Below are 20,527 nucleotides of genomic sequence, written 5' to 3'. Positions count from 1 at the left end.
GGTCAAGAGTCCATCTTATCGTGCAGGGAATCATTTAGTAGTCTATCATTACTTCTTTCGGCCTCTGCCTGCTCCAGAAAAAAACAACCTAAGTTTGCTCAACCTCTCTCAAAGCACATGTCCTCTAATCCAGGCAGTATCCTAGTAAACCTCCTCTGCACCTTCTCCAAATCCTCTGTAATGGGGCAACAAGAGTTGACAACTGGTCCATTGCATTGTTCCACTGGTTCTCTGGACTCCATCCACTGGATCCTCGCACCTCTAAGCACTAGTTCCCTGTGAACCTTTGTGCATTTACTCACTGCACATCCAAAGATTTCTCCTATCTCCGGCACCCTTCTGTTGTCTCTCTATTATCCACTGTTCTGCTGGTTCCTGTGCATCTCCATATCACTGGCACCCTTTCCGATCACTGATCACAATCCCCTTTACTCATCCTATTCTGTTCACCAGCTATCGGTGGTCCTTTCTATCATGGGCTCTGCAAATTTGTTGCCATCAGTTTGACCTTATTTCTGAATGTCTACTTACTCTTGTGAAACCAAGCTGATGTTGCAGCCAGTGCAGGGAAACACAACAAAGTGCAAGATCATCATAGAGTAGAGTGTGAGGTCAAGAGACTATCTTATCATACAAAAGATCCATTCAAGAGTCTGATCACAGTGTGTCCATTCAAGAGTCTGATCACGGTGGGATAGAATTTGTCCTTGAGCCTGTTGTATGTGCTTCCAGGATTTCATATTTTGTGCCCAATGGGAGAGGGGAAGAGAGGGATTGTTTGGGATGACCAAGGTCTTAGATTATGCTGGCTGCTTTACGGAGGCAGTGAGAAGTATAGAAAGAGTTTGTGGAAGGGAAGCTGGTTTCTGTGATTTCACCTGTTAAGAGGTGGAGAAGGTCAAATCTGAGCCTAACTACGCCACTAAAAGACCACATGGGCACCGGAAAACTGAGTCAAAAGCAGTCATCATCTTTTACCCTGGCTGCAACCAAATAACTCAACGTAGATGGGCAATTCTGTCTGGAATCTCTTGTGCTGATGTGACTCAGCCACCTCTGTAAACCAACACATAAAGCTTCATTGGCACTCAGCAGGTCAAGAAGCATCTACTGTATGTACAGAAATGGACAGACAGCATTTTGTGTCAAGACCCTTCTTCTGGACTCTGCCAACCTGTTGGGTTCCGTCAGCGCATTGTGTGGAGTTCCAGATTCCAGAATCAGCAGTCTCTTGTGTCTCCATTTGGCTCTCCACAGCTCTGTAAACCAGTTGGCTTTGATCAAGCTGCTGAGAGATACAGGACTCCGTAGTTCAGTAATGAATAAGCAAGATGTTCAATGGTGTAATGTGACCATGCTTAGGATAATAATGTTTAATGCAGTACAATCTGAAGTTTATTGCTCTTTCCCCTCTCTGTTTTCAGTATCTTTCCGCCTTAATGACTTTGCTGAGGTTGACTATTCTCTAGTTAATCCAATTGAATTCTCACCCAGTGGGGCGGACCTGGATTTTAAGGTATGCATTGGAGAGATAGGGAGATGTAAAACAGGTTAGATGGAGTGGCATTGACTGTTTTAATAGTTCCATTGTCTTGAAATGTATTCAAGACTATTTTCCAGTTGTCTGTTTATAGGTTGTCAGTGATCTTTGAGAAATGCTCTTATTTAAATTGTGCACCTTGGTGTGGACTCACTGATAAAGGCAGCAAGTGGTGTTGACTCCTGGTTGCCTTGAAGAAGTGCTGGTGATCCACCAGCTTGAACCTTTGCAGTGCCTTTAGTGTTGGACTCGTGGAGGTGGGAACGTTGGCTGTATATTTGGAAATGAGCTTTGTGCACGACTTTGAATAAGTGTTGCAGGTAATGGTCCTTCCATTCATTTACCCTAGGTGGTGGTTTAGAAGGTGCTGTCAGTCCAGCCTCGCTGAATGGCCGGTACACTGCAGTACATTCTGCACCAAACCACATACATCTTTCCTTTCTGACCATATGACAGAAGAAACCCACCACCGACTTCAAAAGCCAGTGGGAGGAGCTGTTCTTGAACGTGGTGGTGTGGGACTTCTGGCTCCTGCTGGCAGCTGTGAGAAGGTGGCATGTCACGGATAGTGGAGATCTTTGATGATCGATGATGCCTTCTTCAGGCAGTGCCTCCTGTAGGTTCTACCGTTCATGGGGAGGTAGCAGCCTGTGGTTATGTTTTGTAGCTTCAAAACATTAAATAATTCAAAGGAAGGCAAAGAGTCTGAAAATATGGGTCTAGTTTGAGTTTACTTTGAGGCATGTAAGTATTATGTGGTAGCATGATGACTTATGCAATTAATGTATTTTTACATATAACCTTTAGTTAACTATTTAAATAAACAAGAGTACTTATCAAACAATATATATACATTACTTAAATATTATTGAAATACACAACACTCCTCCCTGCTTAGCTATAAATTCCAACTCAAAAGAGAATACATTTCAACCAAATGCACTGTATACTATATAATACAACTACCATACACTGACATCCACAGCACAGTCAATTTTAAATTGTCCCATTCAGGCCGAAATATTTCATCACTGTGGCAGATTTCTTACTCTTGTGGGATAATGTCTTGCCTGACAAGGGGGATCGCTCTGCTTGGCAGGTGAGAATTGTGGCTGTGAATCAATCTCATGTTTTGGGCGCCCTCCGTGGTGGTTGTAGGAGGTGACTCTGAGATGCAGGAGGTGGTTCTGATAGTAATAACCACCCTTCTTCTTCCTTTTTCTTCTTCTAGTTTGTGCATTTAGTTCATTGGACTATGCTCTTATTGCTCACTTTTTGATCCGATATCTCCCCTTGGTTTCCTCATCCACAACATTATCTGACAAGTCCTCTGCTTTGTATTTCCACTGACTCCTTTCTTTTTGGCCTTCCATTCACCCAGGAGGGCTTTGGTCTTTGCATCTACTGTTACAAGCAGATTCTTGTCTCCCACTTGAAGTTCATGCAATAACCTTAATACATGCACAGTAGATTCTGATTCTTTATATTCAAAAAAAGCTAAATGCTTGCAACTTCCCTGAAACTCTTTGAACTCTCATCCATCTTAAAACCAGGCCAGATTTCACAAGTAACTGCCTTATTAAAATATCAGAAGCGTTTTCAGATACGTGGCCTACAAAAACTGTTGTAGTTAGATCACTGGTTTTGTCACTTTCACTTCCTGTGAGCAGCATGGCCCTTCCTTAGTCCAATATGCTTTTCAACCAGAGGCACAGGGGTTGGCATTAACTCCTGTTTATCCTTTATTGGGCAACAGTTCATAGTGTTTGGCATGGAGGCAGTTGTGACATTATCCAGTACCTTTCTTAATTTGCTTTCAGTTGGCTTCATTGTGGCACACAATTGGTGGATGGATCTCTAATCACATCGCAGCTGTCTCAGCCAGTCACATCCCCACAATGCTGGTCCTTTTGTTTTTACCACATGCAAGCTCAATGTGGCTTGTTGGTTGCTGTATTTCACTGTTATGGATGTCATTCCCACAGAAGTTAACTTTATCTAGTATAAGTTTTTAATTGGATATCTGCAGGCATTAGGTCAGAATTTTTGAAATGCTGTTCAAACAAATTTTGTGGAATGACTGAAACAGCTGAGCTGTGATCAATTCCATTTTAATTAATTTGTTATTCATGCCTGATGTAAGCCATATTGCTTGTCTTTTGTTAATTTTCACACTGTAGATTTTAAGGCTACACAGTCCTGTGTCACTCTCATCATTATCAGGTTTTTCATTGCACATGTAGATCAGTCTTTTTGAAATTGCAACTTGGCTTTTAAGCTTTCTTCTCTTCCCTGAGCTGTCCATTTTGTCTGCATGACATGCTCTTAGTATGTGACCTACTTTGTTGTATTTTCTGCAAATTTTATATTTAAACCTGCATTTATTTGGTGTATGTGAGCCCCTGCCACAAAGGTAACACGATTTGTTCAGCCAGGCCGGTTTCAGTTTAGATTATGTAATTTTGCTGATCCTCACTTTCATTCCTGACTGCAACTCAATTGTCTATTTCTCTGCGGTTTCCATGGAAATGGCAATTTCCACTGCTCTTTTAAATGTAAGCTGTGCTTCGGTCAGGAGCCATTTTTGAATGCTTTCTTGGAAGATTCCACACACTATATGAGCTCTTAGCACATCATTACGACCATAACCAAACTGATGTTGCTCAGATAATCTCTTAATTTCAGCCATGTACACACTGAAATGGTTTCCTCTTGCTTTTGATTCCACTTAGGAAACCTAAAGCGTTCTGCATTCAACAATGGCTTTGGTTCTGAATGTTCCTGTGTTATTTTGACAATATCACTAAAGCTCATTTCTGCTGGTTTGCTTGGAGCAGTCAAACTTCAGCAAAATTGGCACTTATTTCTCATTGGCTACTTCATTTGCTTCATGTGCCTGTTACCCATAATGTAACCAAAATAGTCAATTCTTTCTGCTTTTATATGATTATTATCACCCAGTACTCACTCTTTATGAATTCTGAATTCTTCTGTTTATGGACTTTTTATTAAACTCAATGTTTCTGCGTGTGCTGGGATGTTTCTTTTAAATTCAACTGTTCCTCACAGCATATTTTTTCAGTTCAAATGTCTTGCTCCACCTTAACAGGTCATTAACCACCTCAGGTTCATTTTAAAAACACCTCATTGACAATGTTATGTTTTGTAACATTTGATTAATTCAAAGGAAGACACAGTGTCCGCACGAACGGGTCTAATTTGGGTTTGCTTTAACCGAGGTGCGCACATATCACGTGGTAGCATGACATATGCAATTAACACATTTTTACATATAAACCATAATGAGTTATTTAAACAAACAAGAGTGTTTAATCAAACTACATATAATATACAAAATTACTCAAAAATTATTGAAATATTAAACACACACACCTGTGGTGTATTGGACTACTCTCTGCTGCTTCTTATATTCCTGCACATTTGAATTACCGTACCAGACCATGATGTAACCAGTCAGGATACCTTCAACAGTGCATCTGTACAAGTTTGTCAGAGTGTTCACAGACAAGCCCGACTTCCTTAACCTTCTAAGAAAGACACTGGCGCACTTCCTTGTGCTGGGCACAAGATAGATCATCCAATATTGTCCCTTGGGCAGGCTTTAAATCCTTTGATATTTACCATTGACACCAAGAATTTAAAAGGTGATTTATGTTTGGTAGTTGATGTTATTATCTGCAAGATCCCTTCAACCCCATGCACCAAGCTGATTTCCAGTACACTGTCACTCTTTACAACTACACAAGCTTTCACTGGAAGGACTGTGAGGGTTCAAGGAAATGGCAATCTGCACTATTTCAAAGGAAACCAGGAATAGACTAGCATTGGTTAAATAGCATTTTATGGGCCTGCATTCTCCCATACCTGGCATTTGATATCTAATTCTTTTTATAGGGTGAAGTTTTCAGAGTGGGACATCGTAAAGAGCTTCCCTTCAAGCCACCTCCAGTCAGCCTCCCCAGTCAAAGCAATCACATGTTGTACTTGGGAATATCTGATTTCCTGGCTAATTCAGCAGGATTTGTGTTTCACGAAGCTGGAGCTTTGCAAATAAAGATTACAGATGAAATGGTGAGTAGAGACTGTCTTCACTGCCCTGATGTATTGTTCAGCGGGTACAAGATTATTTTTCTCACAGGCAGGAGTGGGTGTTTCTGGAAACAAATGCTGCCACACAGTGAAGAGATGCAGCACTAAAGCATTACCTGCCTTGTGGTCACAATTACTCCAAATTTGGACTGGACATCTCTTTCAGAGACTCGTTCTAACCTTTGTAGTGAAACTAATGGAGGGACAGGGTGTGTGGAGAGGAGGCAGTGACGTTTGCGCAGTGATGTGGAATTTGGGCAGATGGATTCTGTGTTGCATTATGTTTTTGTGATTGCCAACTGATTTACTCAATGTGTCAGTCCAGAAGTATGAGCCAAGTTCCAGGCCACTGTGTCAGAAGGTTGAAACAAACAAAGCACGTTCCCTCAGAAGAACCTGAAGGCATGTATCACCAGTCTCAATAACAGCTTCTATCCTGTTGTTATAAAATTACTGAACTGCAATACTTTATTCTGCATTCGGTTATTGATTATAAAAATCACAAAGAACATCACTCATATTCCCCACATAACATTTGGCCCACTAAGTTTATACCAGATCTCCGATTCCCTCTAACTCTATCTCCTCACACATGTCTATCTCCAACCAGATTCTCTCACCAGCCACCTAAACCAACAGCAGCTGTTTTTATTATTATTTATTCATTTACGGATGTGGGCATCACCAGTGATATGGTAATGTTGTTAACATTAACAAAGGCGATATGTTTCCAAGTCAGGATGGTGAGTGACTCAGAGGGGGATTTCCAAGTGGTGGTGTCACAAGTGGACACCAACTTGTGGGAAGTTGCATCCCAGATTCCAACTTCCCACTCACTTTTGCTACCTTATATGCCTTTTCCTTAGCTTTTATGCAGTCCTTAACCTCTCTTGTCAGCCACGGTTACTTACCCCTGCCATATTAGAACTTCTGTGGGACATATCTATACTGTGCCATCTCTGCTCTGCTGTCATCCTTGCCAGTATCCTCCTCCATCTGGACAAGCTCCTCTCTCATACCTCTGCAATTCCTTTCATTCCATTGTGATACTGACACATATGACTTATGCTTCTCCCTCCCACATTGCAGTATGAATTCAATCATATTATGATTTCTGCCTCCTTAGGGTTCCTTTACATTAAGCTCCCTAATAAGATGGTAGTGCAAGAATTACCATAACATTATGCAGTAATACATGCACGTTCACACCATTCAGATAAGAAGTGATGGTAGTATTACTCAGTATCGCACAGGGTGTCCGTGATACCAAGGTGTGGTAATCAAGAGTACCAGAATATAAAAGTAATGCAGAGTCTTTGTAAGGTATTGATCAGGCCGCACTTGGAGAATTGTGAGCTGCTTTGGCCCCTTTATCTAAGAAAAGCTGTGCTGACATTGAAGACGGTCCAGAGGAGATTCACGAGAATAACCCTAGGAATGAAAGGGTTCATGTAATGTACATGCTCTGGGCATGTACACACTGGAGCTTAGCAGAAAGTGGGGGAATCTCATGGAAACCTATCGAATATTGAAAGACCTAGATAGAGTGGACATGGAGAGGATGTTTCCTATAGTTGGGGGGGGGGGAGGGGGGTCAAAGACCAGAGGGTACAACCTCACACTATCAGGAAGTCTCTGTAGAACAGAGAGGAGGAGGAATTTCCTCAGTCAGATGGTGGCGATTCTGGAATTTATTGCCACAGACCGCTGTAGAGACCAAGTGTTTAGAGCAGATGTTGGTAGGTTCTTGACTAGTAAGGGTATCACAGTTAGAGGGAGAAGGCAGGAGAATGAGGTTGAGAGGGATAATAAATCAGTCGTGATGGAATACCAGAGCAGCTTTGATGGGCCAAATAGCCTAATTCTACTTTTAGTCTTATAGTCTTAACATCAAGGGCTGAAGTGCATGTCCTGTGCTGTACTGTTCTGTGTTCTATGTTGTATGTTCTATAAATAAATAGGTTAGGAAGCTGAAGTAGCAGTGAATCTAGATTTAATAATAGAGAATAATTTTTTTTTTGAAGTACTAAATTGCAACAACTTCAGGAAAGCTTTTGGTATTTACCAATGCAATCTGCAATTGTTTACAAATCCCATCTCAGAATTGGATATGGGTTTTGAAATCCATGGAGCACACTAGCCATCGTATCACATTTGCCTCTGAAGATTGTGTGGTAACACGGACACACAAAAAAAACACCAAGACAAAATTTGCTAATTGTTTTCTGTTTTCCCCAGGTCCCGAAAGAGTCACCATTCAGATTAAACACAAATTCCTTCGGTATAATCATGCCTCAGGTAAGTGTTTCATGAGTTTGCGTGCCCTTGTCTGATATCAACAGCGGCTTCCACCAAGCCAGCTCAAGTGCGCTCACCAGATTGAAGAATGAATTGGGTGAAATTGTTATGGGAAGCAGAGAAATGGCAGAAGAATTTAATAAGTACTTTAGATCTGTCTACACTAGGGAAGACACAAGCAATCTCCCAGATGTATGGATGGGCCAAGGACATAGGGTAACAGAGGAAATGAAACAGATTGACATTAGGAAGGAAACGGTGATGAGTAGACTGATGGGACTGAAGGCTGACAAATCCTCAGGTCCAGATGGTCTGCATCCTAGGGTACTAAATGAGTTGGCTCTGGAAATTGCGGATGCATTGGTAATCATTTTCCAATGTTCCTTAGATTCAGGATCAGTTCCTGAGGATTGGAGAATGGCTAATGTTATCCCACTTTTTAAGAAAGGAGGGAGGGAGAAAACAGAGAACTATCGTCCTGTCAGCCTAACATCAGTAGTGGGGAAGATGCTAGAGTCCATTATTAAAGATGAAATAGTGGCATATCTAGATAGCAATGATAGGATTGGGCTGAGCCAGCATGGATCTACCAAGGGCAAATCATGCTTGACTAATTTATTGGAGTTTTTCGAGGATGTAACCAGGAAGTTAGACAAGGGAGATCCAGTGGATGTAGTGTACCTCGATTTTCAGAAGGCATTTGATAAGGTTCCACATAGGAGATTGGTGGGTAAAATCAGAGCTCATGGCATTGGGGGGAAGACATTGACATGGATAGAAAACTGGTTGGCAGATAGAAAGCAAAAGGTAGTGGTGAATGGGTGTTTCTCGGAATGGCAGGTGGTGACTAGTGGGGTGCCACAGGGCTCGGTATTGGGACCACAGCTGTTTACGATTTACATCAATGATTTAGATGAAGGCATTGAGAATAACATCAGCAAATTTGCTGATGATACTAAGCTGGGTGGCAGTGTGACATGTGATGAGGATGTTAGGAGAATTCAGGGTGACTTGGATAGGCTGGGTGAGTGGGCAGATACTTGGCAGATGACGTTTAATGTGAATAAGTGTGAGGTTATCCACTTTGGGAGTAAGAACAGGAAGGCAGATTATTATCTGAACAGTGTAGAGTTAGGTAAGGGAGAAATACAAAGAGATCTAGAAGTCCTTGTTCATCAGTCACTGAAGGTGAATGAGCAAGTGCAGCAGGCAGTGAAGAAGGCTAATGGAATGTTGGCCTTTATTACAAAGGGAATTGAGTACAAGAGCAAGGAAATCCTTTTGCATTTGTACAGAGCCCTGGTGAGATCACACCTGGAGTATTGTGTACAGTTTTGGTCTCCAGGGTTAAGGAAGGACATCCTGGCTGTAGAGGAAGTGCAGCGTAGATTCACGAGGTTAATTCCTGGGATGTCCGGACTGTCTTGCACAGAGAGGTTAGAGAGACTGGGCTTGTACACGCTGGAATTAAGGAGATTGAGAGGGGATCTGATTGAAACATATAAGATTATTAAGGGATTGGACAAGATAGAGGCAGGAAATATGTTCCAGAAGCTGGGAGAGTCCAGTACCAGAGGGCATGGTTTAAGAATAAGGGGTAGATCATTTAGGACAGAGTTAAGGAAAAATTTCTTCTCCCAGAGAGTTGTGGGGGTGTGGATTGCACTGCCTCGGAAGGCAGTGGAGGCCAATTCTCTGGATGCTTTCAAGAAGGAGCTAGATAGGTGTCTTATGGATAGGGGAATCAAGGGATATGGGGGCAAGGCGGGAACCGGGTATTGATAGTAGATGATCAGCCATGATCTCAGAATGGTGCAGGCTCGAAGGGCCGAATGGTCTACTTCTGCACCTATTGTCTATTGTGATTCTTTGCACCTTAGAGTGTTTGCAGTGTGAACTTATAACTTGCATTCTTTTCACTGGGAAAAATTAGCATTACCAGTGCCAAAATACTACCAATTCTGGAAACGTTAAATATAAAACAACCATATGCATAAAGATCAGCCAGGTTCTATGCAGAAGGAAAGAAAAAGTTAATCACACACATAAATATGAATACTTATCTTTCCCCGCAGCTGGAAAAGCTCTATCCTAATATGAAGATGATAATGAACCTCCACACCACTAAGCCACCAGTTCTGAGGGCCAGAAATGACATCACCCTTCAAGCACTTGCTGCCCTTGACGTATTAGCGATCCTCCCAAACTCATCGCTTGTATCACTCTTTGTCCTGAACATTGTAAGTACTAAAATCTTATTTCTTCTGTAACGTGTCTCAACATTTTGGGAAAAGCTGTTATCATGTGGATTCTTCTTTCTTGTTTTGTTTTGGACTGTTCCAGGACACCAGCGTCTCCGCTAAGATGAATGTCTTAGGGATGAAAGTGATTGGGTCCGTAACGCTGAATCAGTAAGAAGAAAATTTGTACTTGAAACACCGTTCATGCCCTCAGAAGTTAGTGCAAGGGAACATGGTTTCAGTTAGTGCAGGGTAAAATAATTTCCACCATTCTTAAAAAAACAAGCTTGTACTCGAAAGGCTGTTCATGCCCTCAGTTCAGTAAAAGGAACATGGTGTCAGTTCATGCAGAGTGAAGTAATTACCACTCAATCTATTTTAACAATACTAAAAGTTTCTTGTCATTAAAGGATAAACATTGGTCAGATGCATCCTAGAAGAGCTAACTGCTCTTCATTTGCCAAGTGCCAAAAAGCTTTAATATCCATCTGAAGTACCAGATTGAACCTTGCTTGAGAAGTCTCAATTCTTTTCACTGTTTTTGTTACATGTACCTTTAGCGACTGAAAGAGTTTAAAGTCAGACTGCATCAGCATTGTTAAAACCAGAGTTGCTGACAACTTCCTCTGTAATATAATCATGTTCTGCTCTTCTGCTTTGCTTTTGTATAGTCTGGGATTGTCTCTTGGACATACTAGAGTGGGCCCTGTTCCGGTAAGAATCTCTTTTCACATCTTAGATATTGTTTGTCTGACATGAATTTGATTCTTCAATACGAATTGAATTTTCATCAAAGTAATTCCTTTAGACAGGCAACATGTTACTACAACTTACTAAGCGTAATGATTCAGTAGCTTGGTCAGAAGAATCTATGGAAGTATTCACTCAGTACCCCACAACGCAACATGTACTAAGAGGAAAGAACAGTTCTGGGCCTAATCAGAATGTCTCATCATAATATTTGGGGCAGGTACATCCTTTGCCTCACTGATAGCAAGAAAAACATTGCAGGTTTTTGATCTCTTAACAGCAATAAAAGATTCAAGTTCCATGCAATGAAAATCAAGTTATATTCACAAAAACAAAGTACTGTGAATATTGAATATTTTAAATGAAAACAGAAAATACTGGAAACCCTCAATGACTTGTGGAGAGCATTCTCAATGATCTTCAACTTATTCTGTCATGATAATCATTTAGCCCTAAATTATAAGCATTTATTCAAACTGTTCCAAGAGTTCCAAAACTTCTAAAGATGTCCAATCTGAAAGTTCTGTTTTATCATTTTATCCTGGTTGAGATCAAGTGAAGTGGCCAGCGTTGACATTGGCCCTCCCTTGAAAGCTGATTGGACCCTGTAATATCTATGCAGTAATGCATATGGGTCTATGGATCAATTTTATCTGGCCTATATCTGAGCTGTCACACTTGTTGCTCCCTTGACAGTACTTATCTGCAGCAGCGTGTTGTTTCAAAGATGTCTTCTGATTGTTAGGGCTCAGTGGAAGCCAAGAGTGCTTGGACAGGAGATCAGACACCCCACCAACTTTACTTGCAGTTAAAACTGTCTCTGACATTCCTGAACGTAGGAAACTTTTCAGAAAATGTAACGAAGCAAGCTCTACTAAAAATTGAGAAACACAAAACAACTTTAAAAACAATTAATTTACTCAAAAAGATTATGTCAGACAGTGTTATAGCTAGTAGAGCTCCTTGCTTTCAACACCAGTGACCTGATTCAATCCCGACCCCTGGTGCAGTCTGTGCAGAGCCCACACATTCTCCACATGACTGCATGGATTTTCTCCCACATCCCAGCCCAATAGCTTAATTGGTCTCCGTAAACCGCACTTGGTGCGGGCAAGTAGTAGAATCCGGTGATTGGGAGGGGTGGGGTAGGTATTGATGAAAATGTGTGGAGAATAAAATGGGTTAGGGTATGATTCATATATCAGTGCCTTTTTGATGTTATGAACTCGGTGGGAAAAAGGGCCTACAGTATTTCCATGTTGGGTTTTGACAAAAACTTACCTGGCTCCCAATAAGCCATTGCTCTCCATTGAAATATATGTAGTTACTGAACCTGTTTCAGTTGTAAACTGGCTCAGGTCCACTTCCCAAATTCACCAGTGAACTGACATTCCAACCCTGGACCCCATGAGAAGTACAACAGTCAGGATGTGTTGGGATGTTCCGAGCCTTCAATGATCATGTTTTCAGCTCCAACCTCCCTTGGACTAACCTCCCTACCATAAACTTTATTCTGGGATATTTCAACTACGTGACCTTCTTCACACTTTCTTTCTTGTTGAAGGTGCAAGGTCTGGAACTGTTAATCAAGATTGTAATAAGAGCAGTGGTGTTACCAAAAGTCAACGGTAAGTCCCTAATGGAAGACTTTTGCAATATCTGAAATCAAAGAGAGGTACAGAGAATCATGAAACAGTGTTGAGGCCCCAGAGGTTCACAATCTACATCAATGATTTAGTTGCAGGGATCAAGTGTCATAGGTCCAGATTTGCTGATGACGCAAAGATGGGTGAAAGTGTGTGCCAGAAAGGCTCACCGGATTGATTCCTGGGGTGTGGGGATTTTCCTATGAAGAAAAATTGAGCAGGCTGGGTCTGACTGTCTATAGTTTGAAAGAAAGTGAGGTGATCTTAAGGAAGTGTCTGAAGGTTTTACAGATCTAGGCAGGGAAGAAGTAGTGATGATGTTTTCCCTGACAGTGGGTCTAGAACCAGGTTGGGTTACAGTCTCAAAATAGGTGCCCAGAGGGAGTTCTCTACACAACAGCATTGGGTCTCAGTCACTGAATATAGTCATTAGGTGATCAACAGGATTGTGGATATTAGTTATGGGCTTTGCATAGGATAAAGGTGATGACATAGAACCATATGCTGTGTGGGGACAAGGGATTGCATCGTCCACAACTGCCTCTTTTTCTTTTTGTTTAGCTTTTATGGATGTCATAGAAAACTCTCTTACTTTTGCTTGCAGATAAACTAGCCAGGGGAGTTCCACTACCAAGTATGAAAAACTTAGACTTTGTAAACCCAGTGCTAACGGTGAACCAGGTGAGTGATGGCATGATGTGAAATCCACTTAATGGTATGAATGACATTTAAATGAAGTTACGTCACAAGAAAAGTCACGAGGGAACAATTTCCCTTGAGGACTCGGATATGGGGAATCTATTCCTCCTCCTTGTCCTTTCTGTGAAAACTAACATCACCGTGCAGAGGTTCAACATCATGTTCAGACAGGTGGTAAAGTGACTGTGAGCAGTTCACAATGTCTTTAAAATAACTTCACAATTAAATGTTTTGTGCCACTGACTTTTCTCTAGAGTTAGAGGAAGCCCTACATTGCTGGGAAAGTGAGCTTTAATTGTGGTTTCAAGTTAAACCCAGTGTAAGAATTGGCAGAGCATACAAGAGTAGCAACAAGGTGCAACCTGTTCAATGAATTTGATTAGAATATTGATAAATACTGTATTTCAAAAAACATCTTACTTTTAATATTGAAGCACAGCATACAGGAATAAGTCGTCATTGCAAACTAAAACTTTTACCCAATTCCTGTTGGACTCTAGCTGGAGTATAAGGGAAAAGAACTCATGCTGTAGCTGTATAAAAGTTTTATCAAACATCACTTGGCATAATGTGTGCAGGAAGCAGTACAAGCTGGTAGGTGATAGGTGCAGCCAGGCGAGGGGGTAGGTTAGTGGGGGATGATGTGAGAAACTGATCAGTGGAAAAGGTAAAGGGCTGAGGAGGAATGTGACAGAAAAGGAAAGCAGACCATGCGAGATAGGAAAAGAGTGAGATACCAACGAGAGGTGGTACACAGGGAAGGAGAAGAGAGGGATAAGAAGAGAGCTAAAATGAGGAATGGGAAAAGAGAGGAGGAGGAGGGTTAGAAATTACTAGAAGGTAGAAGAATCGATGTTCATGCCGTCAGTTTGGAGTGCACGGCAGAGAATTGATCACCAGGAATGTTACAGACAGAACAAAGGCGCCCGACAAAGTGATTCCCAGTGATGTAGTGGGAACATCAGACACTATCGGTGACTCTGACAGACTCCCAGGCGAAGTGTTGCCTCACCTGGAAGGGCTGTTTGGGGGCATGAATGGCAGGTGAGGAAGGAGGTGAATAGGCAGGCATAGCACTTCCTCCACTTGCAGGGTGGCAGTGGAATTAGAATAGCTGGCCACTGAGAAATACTGCATATTGTGGTAGCGTTCACAAGCATTTTAGATGGACAGATGGTTTTGGCAAAGGGCCTTGCTTCTGAGCTGTGATGCTCTATGAAGGGAATGGGTGATACACAGGAAGAGGACATTAGTATAAATTAGTGTCAGGAATGGCACAACCCAGTGGGCTGAATGGCCTGTCTAGCACTATACTGTTCTATGATCCTTTGTGGGAGAAATTGCTTCCAACATAAGGATGAGCAGGAGCCAGAGCAAAGGGTAATTAACAAAGATTCAGGGAGACTATGTGGTGACTTATGATCTGCATTGCATTCCTGGAAAGGTGGTAGAAATTGATCCTGCAGTGAATTCCAAAAGAGAACAGGATGTAGCTGTGTAATCTAACAACTATAGGGAAAGAGCAAATGAAGTAATTCAATTGTAAACTCTTTCATGGGATGTTCCAACCGCCGTGGGATGAATGGCCTTGTGGTTACGTATGGTGAGGTATAAATAATTGTGGCATGTCACAAAACTGATTGTAGATTGAAACTGTGCTGCTGTGCTTCAAAGTGTGTGCTGGTGAATATCAGGTTTGTGACAATGTAATCTTGATACTGTTTCAGAACATTCTGGTGATTGCAACCGATATTCATTACCGCCCGGGAACCAGCAGCCGCTCCCAGCCAAAGCTTTGTGAGGGAAAAGAAAACCAGACATCTGATTATTTTGATTAACTGGCCACTTACTAAGCGGAGATTTTACATAAGGCCACCACATTTTCTCCATCAAATATTGTTCACTTCTAGCTTGATAGTTTTCAGTCTAGTTCATCGCAAACAGAAGCTATTGTTAAGCTCCATCTCCGTTTTTTTTCTTGTTCTTTTCTCTTTGTATGAATTTTTGTGTAAGACTTTTAATAAGCATAAGGAAATGTTGCTAAAATCTTCCTGTACATATTGTTGGAAGAATATAAAACAAAAATAACCAACTTTAGAGGAACCAAACCTTTCCTCTAACAACAGTCAACCTTTATCAGTTTTGATCTCAATCCATACATGTTTTTGACAGGGCGTTTGAAAGAAACTTTTGGTGTGTCAATACAATTTTTGTTTAAGCTTAACCATTTGCATGAGCATCTGAAAAAAAGAGTAAGTGCTTCAGTTTACTGTATTTCTGTATTGGATAAACAAAGACTGCAAACTTTCTTTGGATGGTGCATTCACTTTCTCACTGAGAAAAGCAGATTCAATTACTTTTAAAAGGACAAATAAATAACAGAACAAGGTATTTTGGGATGTGGTTTCTTTCAATCGTAGTTTAATTCTCCTCTATGCTGCCTGACTGGCATTGGTTTTGAATTTATGGGTTTGCCATCTTGTCCTCTGTGGTATTTTTGTAGAGTTAAAGTCGGGTTTATCGTCTGCACGAGTACATGTATGCACAGGTACAATGTAAAACATATTTGCAGCAGCATCACAAGGACACGGCACCATATAAGTAACATTTACAAGAAAAGCAAAAGTAAATGTAAAGTCAGCAGAAGTTTTACTATTAAGAGCATAATTATAACAAAGTCCATTTTAGTGCAAAGTGATCAAAGTGGTCACTGGTGTTTGGGGTTGTGGAGGTTTGTACAAGAACCAAATGTTTGAAGGGAAGTAACTGTTATTGAACCTAGCTTCTTTAATTCATATACCAGCATTGACATTAAAATACCGGATCCTGTATAACCAACACCCCACATCCTCTACTCAAGATGTATGCAAGGGAGAGCCAGTTCTGTAAATGTCTAGAGCTGAGTGCCCTTTACCCTTCTGCTCACTGGCTGATATTCCTTGTGGTCAATAAGCAGTGTTGTCAGGAGCAATGTTCATTAATCATTGTGGCATCCAGCATACTCCCATAATGGTGTTCACTGTTACTGGAGTGATTTTGTTGCTGTTTGGCCACCTAGTTGCTGATATTCCAAACACACTGATGGAACGTGTCGGGAAAATTGTCCCGAATAGTGCTCTTACTTGCTATACTGACCAAGGAGTACCATTTATACATTGTTCTGCATAATAACTGCAACACACTCATCATGAGGACAGGCCATCTTCATGTTCTGAGACATTAATGCAGGCTTTGGAAGTAACCTCTAGCATTTACAACCAGGGTACCAGCTGAACTTGGAGACCTGAGTTACAAGGAGAGGTCGCATTGACTAAGACTTAATTCTGTGGAATGTAGAAGATTGAGGGGCTGGTAACCTGATATATGTATACAAGATCATGAGGGGCATAGACAGGGTGAAAGTACATCGTTTTTTTCCCCAGAGAGGGGTACTAAAAAAAAAGGATTTGGGTTCAAGATCAGAGTTGAGAAACTTAAAATGGACATCAGAGGCAGCTGCTTCTTGCCAAGGAGGCGTGCGTATTTGGAATGAATTGCAAGGAGCTGGTTGAGGCAGGCACATTGACGTTTCAAAGCCATCTAAGTAAGCACATGGAGACAAGAGTTATGGCCAGATGTGTGCAAAGGGAATTACCGCACCGGGTGATACAGCCAGCGTGGATGAGCTGGACTGAAGGACCTGTATGACTCTGAGCGCAGTGATTTGTTACAGGTGCTGGCTAATAATTCTCACAACATGCATCCTAAATTTGTGCTCTCCAGCTATCTACTTATTTTCTTACTTCTACCCTAGCACATAATTTAAAAATAAATGGATCACTAATGTTCAATTCTAGTATTTAAGACATAAGAGCAGAACTGGGCCGCTTGGTCATTGAGTCTGCTCCTCCATTCCATTAGGGCCAATTTATTATCCCCCTTAAACCCATTCTCCTGCCTTCTCTCCATAACCTTTGATGCCTGAGTAATCAAGAGTCTATCAACCTCTGCTGTGACTCAATGACTTGGCCTCCACAACTGTCCATAACAATAAATTCCAGATTCACCACCTTCTAGCTGAAGAAATTCCTCCTCATCGCTTTGCTAAATGTATGTTTCTCTACCTGAGGCTATGCTCTCTGATCCTAAACTCACCTTGTATGAGAAACATCTTCTCCACATTCACTCTGTAATATTTGGTAGGCTTCAATAAGATCACGCACTCTTCTAAACTCCAGCGAGTACAGACCCAAAGCCAACAAACACTCCTCTTACTTTAATCCTTTCATGCCCAGAATCATTCTCCTAAGCCTCCTCTGCATCCTCTCCAATGCCAGCACATTGTTTCTTAAACCAGGAGCACAAAACTGCTCATAATACTCCAAATTCAGTTTGACCAATGCCTTATAATCCCTCAGCATTACATCCTTGCTCCTATAGTCCAGTCCTCTCAAAATGAACACTAACATTGCACTGGCCACTGGCTCAAATCAGCCTATAGGAAATCCTGTACATGTCACAGTCCTGGCCGTAATTCTCCATTTTCTCCTAATTCCCTTTGATGGCGGCACACCTGGTTTTTATTAAGACCGGCAACTTTGCACACTCTAGTTGCTAGATCGTTGGTTTTGCCAGTGTGGTGATTAACGTTTCCCGGCCGCTTAGGATTGTGTGTTCTAAATTTTGCTTCAGTACCGAGATTTACCTGTGAGACTCAGTCACTCCGCGTCAAGGTAAGTTTTCTAAGTTCTACTCCAGTTCTGAGGTTTACCTGTAAAACCCAGTCTCTCCGAGTCAAGATAAGTATTGTAAGTTTTAGTTCAGCGCCGAGGTTTACCTGTGTAACCCCATCTCTCCGTGCTAAAGAAGTTTTGTCTTCTGCCTTCCTTTCTACGCTCCGTGTCGAGATAAATTCCTCCTGCTTTCCTGCACTCCCTCCTGTTTGCCGTTCAACGCTCACGCCCGCGTCTGCACCCGAACTCAGTCTCGGTGCCTGTGTTCGCCAAGTTCGTTGTAACAGCACAAGGACTCCTAATTCCCTTTGTATCTCTTGATTTTTGAAATGGTCTATGCCTTTATTCTTACTACAAAAGTGTATGACCAGACACTTCCCTACACAATATTCTATCTGCCACTTCTTTGCCCATTCTCCCAATCCAAGTCCTTCTGCAGACTTCCTGTACCGGCCACTCCACCTGTCTTTAAATTGTCTGCAAACTTGGCCACAAAGCCATCAATTCTATCATCCAAATCATTGACATATAATGTGAAAAGAAGCAATCCCAATATTTATCTGTCTGAAACACCATTAATCACCAGCAGCCAACCAGAATAGGTCCCCTTTATTCTCTGTCAATCTTCTATCCATACTTGTACCTTTCCTGTAATACCACGGGCTCTTATATTGTTAAGCAGCCTCATGTAAACAATATCAACTGACTCTCCTGCCCATTAGTTCCTCAAAGGATTCCAAAAGATTTGTTAGAAAATGTTTCCCCCTTAAAGAAACCATGCTGATTTTATTATGTGCCTCCAAGTACTCCGAAACTTCATCCTTAACAGTGGACTCCAACATCTTCTCAATCACTGAGGTCAGGTTAACTAGCCTATAATTTCCTTTATTCTGCCTCCCTCCCTTTTTGAAGAGTGAAGTGACATTTGCAATGTCCCAGTCCTCTGGAACTGTGCGAGAATCTAACGATTCTTGAAAGATCACTACAATACTTACACTATCTTTTCATCTATTACTTTGAGCTCTGGGCTGTTATCCATCTTGTTCAGGTGACATATCTAGCCTCAGACTTTTTAGTTCCTCAAGCACTTTCTCCTCAATAAAAGCAACCATACTCACTTCTGCTGCTTAGCACTCTAGAATTTATGGCATACTGCTACTGTCTTCCATGGTTAAGGTTAATAGAAAATACTTATTAAATTCGCCTGCCATTTCTTTGTCCCCCATTACTAACTCTCCAGCATCATTTTCCAGAGGTCCTATATCCTCTCGTCTCTCTTTTACTCTTTATTTATCTGGGGGGGGGGGGGACTTTGATATCCTCTTTTATATCATCAGATAGCTTCCCTTATATTTAATCTTTTCTCCTCATTTGTCTGTTTTAGTTGCCTTCTGTTGGTTTTTAAAAACTGCCCAAATCTCTAACATTTCATTGATGTTTGCTGTTATGTGCCTTCTCTTTTGCTTTTATGCTGTCTTTGACTCATCCTTGCTTCAGAACACTTCATCTTTAATATGTATCTATCCTGCACCTTCCAACTTGCTTCCAGAATCACTAGGCATTGCGGTTCTGCCATCAACCCGTTATTTAATTCCGATCATTTTTTATATTGGCAGTTTCTTAATTCTACTCACATGGATTCAATAACTTCTGATCCAATGTCGCCTCTTTCAAAGGATTTGACTTCCTTTTTTAACCAACAGAGCCACCCCACCTCCACTCTGCTTATCTGCCTGTCCTTTTCATACAATGTGTGCCCTTAAATGTTAAGCTCCTAACTGTTGTGTTTGCTTTTGATAAAAGACTAATTTTGCGTGGGTTTTCAAATGCTAACCCATTTATTAACAGGAGACAGTCGTGGCTTCTATCTCCACACTTTAGTGCGTGCTCCCAGTTCACCAATGTCCTTCTGGTTCTGGATGAACCACTCACGTTGCACACCAGGAACTGAAGTTCTTTATTACATATGCACATAATATCACATCTTCCCCCTTTCAATCCCTCATAAACCTGCAAGAAACAATACTGCTTTTCAACAGAGATATTTATATTAACTTCAATTATAATGAGCTTTCCAACACAGATATTTACATTAAGCCATCATAGAGAAAGATTGAAAGTAGATGGGTGAATCGGAGACTGTATTTGCTTATTCAAGTCCACCAATGTGGTCATCATTGGTCTGTGAAGCCACTACGAACACCCTTCACCTGGCAGAGCCTTTTGCATGCACTCAGACGTAATATTAGCTGCACTCTTTTCTACAATCAGTAGATGTGCCTTTAAGTGCTGCCCCTTGTGCTTGAAGGTCACTACTTCAGTCCTTTTACTGAAACTTTTTCTCCAGTATAGCCTGTCACTTTTAATTACACTGGGTAAATCTTGCTCTTTACTGTGAGTCTTGTAATCATCGCTGGATAACAGAATCACCTGGACTCTGGTGGCGAGCTTGAATGGAATTACTGTCTCATTCAGAGTCACTGGAACAATCCATTCCGTCTTACCAGCACCAGCAGTTTGCAGAGAATCTAC

General features: G+C 41.4%; 1 protein-coding gene across 1 annotated transcript in view; it reads left to right on the top strand.

Moving 5' to 3' along the window:
- LOC140735900 (bactericidal permeability-increasing protein-like) overlaps nt 1-15,674 on the top strand; it is a 50,362-nt gene extending 34,688 nt beyond the window's left edge. The window contains exons 7-15 of the mRNA XM_073061493.1: nt 1,425-1,516; nt 5,456-5,632; nt 7,889-7,948; nt 10,024-10,188; nt 10,292-10,359; nt 10,860-10,902; nt 12,503-12,566; nt 13,189-13,265; nt 15,011-15,674. Coding sequence (XP_072917594.1) covers nt 1,425-1,516; nt 5,456-5,632; nt 7,889-7,948; nt 10,024-10,188; nt 10,292-10,359; nt 10,860-10,902; nt 12,503-12,566; nt 13,189-13,265; nt 15,011-15,121 — 857 coding nt within the window. The 3' untranslated portion in view covers nt 15,122-15,674. The remainder of the gene's footprint in view (nt 1-1,424; nt 1,517-5,455; nt 5,633-7,888; nt 7,949-10,023; nt 10,189-10,291; nt 10,360-10,859; nt 10,903-12,502; nt 12,567-13,188; nt 13,266-15,010) is intronic.
- Nucleotides 15,675-20,527: the final 4,853 nt, after the last annotated feature.

Source organism: Hemitrygon akajei, chromosome 11 (genome assembly GCF_048418815.1).
Source record: "Hemitrygon akajei chromosome 11, sHemAka1.3, whole genome shotgun sequence".
NCBI lineage: Eukaryota > Metazoa > Chordata > Chondrichthyes > Myliobatiformes > Dasyatidae > Hemitrygon > Hemitrygon akajei.
The sequence above is the reverse complement of the archived record's forward strand: the minus strand, read 5'-3'. Positions and strand labels throughout refer to the sequence as shown.